At 34.1% G+C, this 2378-nt stretch overlaps 1 protein-coding gene across 1 annotated transcript; it reads left to right on the top strand.

The window, feature by feature from the left end:
• The first annotated feature begins 821 nt into the window (after positions 1-821).
• Positions 822-2119, top strand: LOC131629330 (xyloglucan endotransglucosylase protein 7-like). The gene is made up of 3 exons (XM_058900117.1): positions 822-1283; positions 1370-1563; positions 1656-2119. The coding sequence occupies exons 1-3, from the start codon at positions 1020-1022 to the stop codon at positions 2053-2055; spliced, it is 858 nt and encodes a 285-aa protein (XP_058756100.1). The 5' UTR covers positions 822-1019; the 3' UTR covers positions 2056-2119.
• Positions 2120-2378: the final 259 nt, after the last annotated feature.

The following is a 2378-nucleotide window of genomic DNA, read 5'->3' as shown; positions in this document are numbered from 1 at the left end:
ACAACCTAGCCATATATCATTTATGCAATTAAAACCCTAAATAACATGCATTTGAATAATAGATCTAAAAATTTCAAAACTTACAAAGTGTTAGGATTGAGGGCTTTTGAATGTTGTTTAGCAGTGTGATTGGAGCCTTGATGCAGCTTTGGAATTCTGTTTGCACAAATTTTCGCCTCTGCCACTTTTTGTTTTGATTTAGGGTAAATGATTGGGGGAGGGGGAGTGTTTTGATAAATCTGCAGAAATCGCAGTATTTCGGAAGTGAACTTCCGAAATAATTGTTTCGGAAATGAACTTCCGAAGTAAGTCAATTTTTTTAAAAAAACACGCTTTCGGAAATGAACTTCCGAAGCAGGGGTAGTTTTGGTTTTTCGCAGGAGGTGACCACCCATAGGGAGGTGGGTAAAGAAATTTTCAAAATAAATCGTTTTGATCAAACTTAATAAACAAATTGGATGTGTATCCATCACTTTATTTTATTCTTCTTGCTCATGTAAATTTGTTTGCAATGTTTGATGAATTAATTGATTTTACTTGAGACCATTTAGACACACAAAGAAGACTACTTTAACACCAAGACAGCTGTCTTGAACTTGATATGAATGAATGTTAATATTAAGCCAATACCTATCAGCTACACATTGAAAAACCCATATGCATTTACGTTAACACAAATAGTTTGATAATAATATCATGATGTGTGTATCATCCCTCATAGCTGTCATGACCCTACACTCAGCTACCTAGTCCTTCACCATAGACAAGTCAAACCATATCTACACTTCACTCCATACGTTTGCCATATTTTTCCCAACCACTTCCACCACTTCCAAAACCCAATGGCCCTTTACATTATTGCCTACTCTTATTCTCACTTCCTATATATACTCTCACACCTTTGCATGCAATTCATTCCTCACCAAATACACTTATTTTGGCCCCTCTCGTCTTCAAAACTTGCTTGCTACTCACCAACCAAAACATAGGCATCATCATCACTCCTAGCTACTTGAAAAATGGCATGTAGGATACTTATTGGCCTTCTCTTCATATCCTTTTTGGTAGCATCATCTGCTAGTAATAATTTCAATCAATACTTTGATATAACATGGGGTAATGGCCGTGGCAAAATCCTCAACAACGGTCAACTTCTTACACTGTCTTTGGACAAAGCCTCTGGCTCTGGATTTCGTTCCAAAAATGAATACTTGTTTGGAAAAATTGACATGCAACTAAAGCTTGTGCCTGGTAACTCTGCTGGAACTGTCACAACATATTATGTAAGTCTTTTTGTTTATTATTATTCAATCTTAATATAAAATAAAATGTTTAGCATGAAATTAATGGAATGAATTATTTATTGCAGCTATCTTCTCTTGGAGATTCTCATGATGAAATAGATTTTGAATTTCTTGGTAACTTAAGTGGTGATCCTTATATTGTTCATACAAATATTTACGCACAAGGGAAAGGAAACAAAGAACAACAATTTTATCTGTGGTTTGATCCCACCAAGGACTTTCACACCTATTCCATTCTTTGGAATCCTCAAAGCATCATGTATATATTCTATTCTATCATAAAGTTCTATATGAGAAGAGATGATATCTTAGTTATCTTAATATTTTAATCTATTTCCTGTGTTATATCAGATTTTCTGTGGATGGGACTCCATTAAGAGAATTCAAGAATTTTGAATCAAAGGGTATTCCTTTTCCAAAAAGCCAAGCAATGAGTGTATATTCAAGCCTGTGGGATGCTGATAATTGGGCCACAAGAGGAGGCCTGGTGAAAACAGATTGGGGCCAAGCTCCATTCACTGCTTCATATGGAAACTTCAACATTCAAGCTTGTGTTTGGACTTCTTCTTCAGGCTCATCTTGCTCTTCCAAAACTACATCTTCAAGTAATCAATCATGGTTGAAACAGTCTTTGGATTCAACCGGACATGCTAGGATTCAATGGGTGCAAAAGAACTATATGATTTACAATTATTGTACTGATACTAAACGTTTTCCTCAAGGTCTCCCACCTGAATGCTCACTTGCTTGAACATAAAACTATATATATAAAAAGAATGTAAGATATATATTTTATATACTCAGTTTATATTTTATACTATGTATTAAATTGTCTGTATAATAGTATGTAAATAAGATTATTTTTTTTGTGCTAATAAATTTGATGAAGGGGTGAGTGGGGTAGCTCAGTTGACACTTGCTAATTGATTTAAAGACCATGTTGATCAAGGGTTCAATATCTGGGCAGCAGCATTTATTTGTAAACAAGTTGTTTATACTTTATCTATTTATATATGAAAGAAAAATGAAATATATTAGAAGAAAAAGAATACATGTTTATAAATTATATATAGA

Source organism: Vicia villosa, linkage group LG1 (assembly GCF_029867415.1).
Source record: "Vicia villosa cultivar HV-30 ecotype Madison, WI linkage group LG1, Vvil1.0, whole genome shotgun sequence".
Classification (NCBI taxonomy): Eukaryota; Viridiplantae; Streptophyta; class Magnoliopsida; order Fabales; family Fabaceae; genus Vicia; species Vicia villosa.
Note: the sequence above shows the minus strand (reverse complement) of the source record. Positions and strands in the feature narration are given on the sequence as shown.

What these genes read in the sequence shown, in the direction of transcription:
- LOC131629330 (XM_058900117.1), top strand. Translation starts at nt 1,020, where the DNA reads ATGGCATGTAGGATACTTATTGGCCTTCTCTTCATATCCTTTTTGGTA. An exon ending in GAACTGTCACAACATATTAT is followed by an intron (nt 1,284 to 1,369) that starts GTAAGTCTTTTT and finishes TATTTATTGCAG; the next exon opens with CTATCTTCTCTTGGAGATTC. An exon ending in TGGAATCCTCAAAGCATCAT is followed by an intron (nt 1,564 to 1,655) that starts GTATATATTCTA and finishes GTGTTATATCAG; the next exon opens with ATTTTCTGTGGATGGGACTC.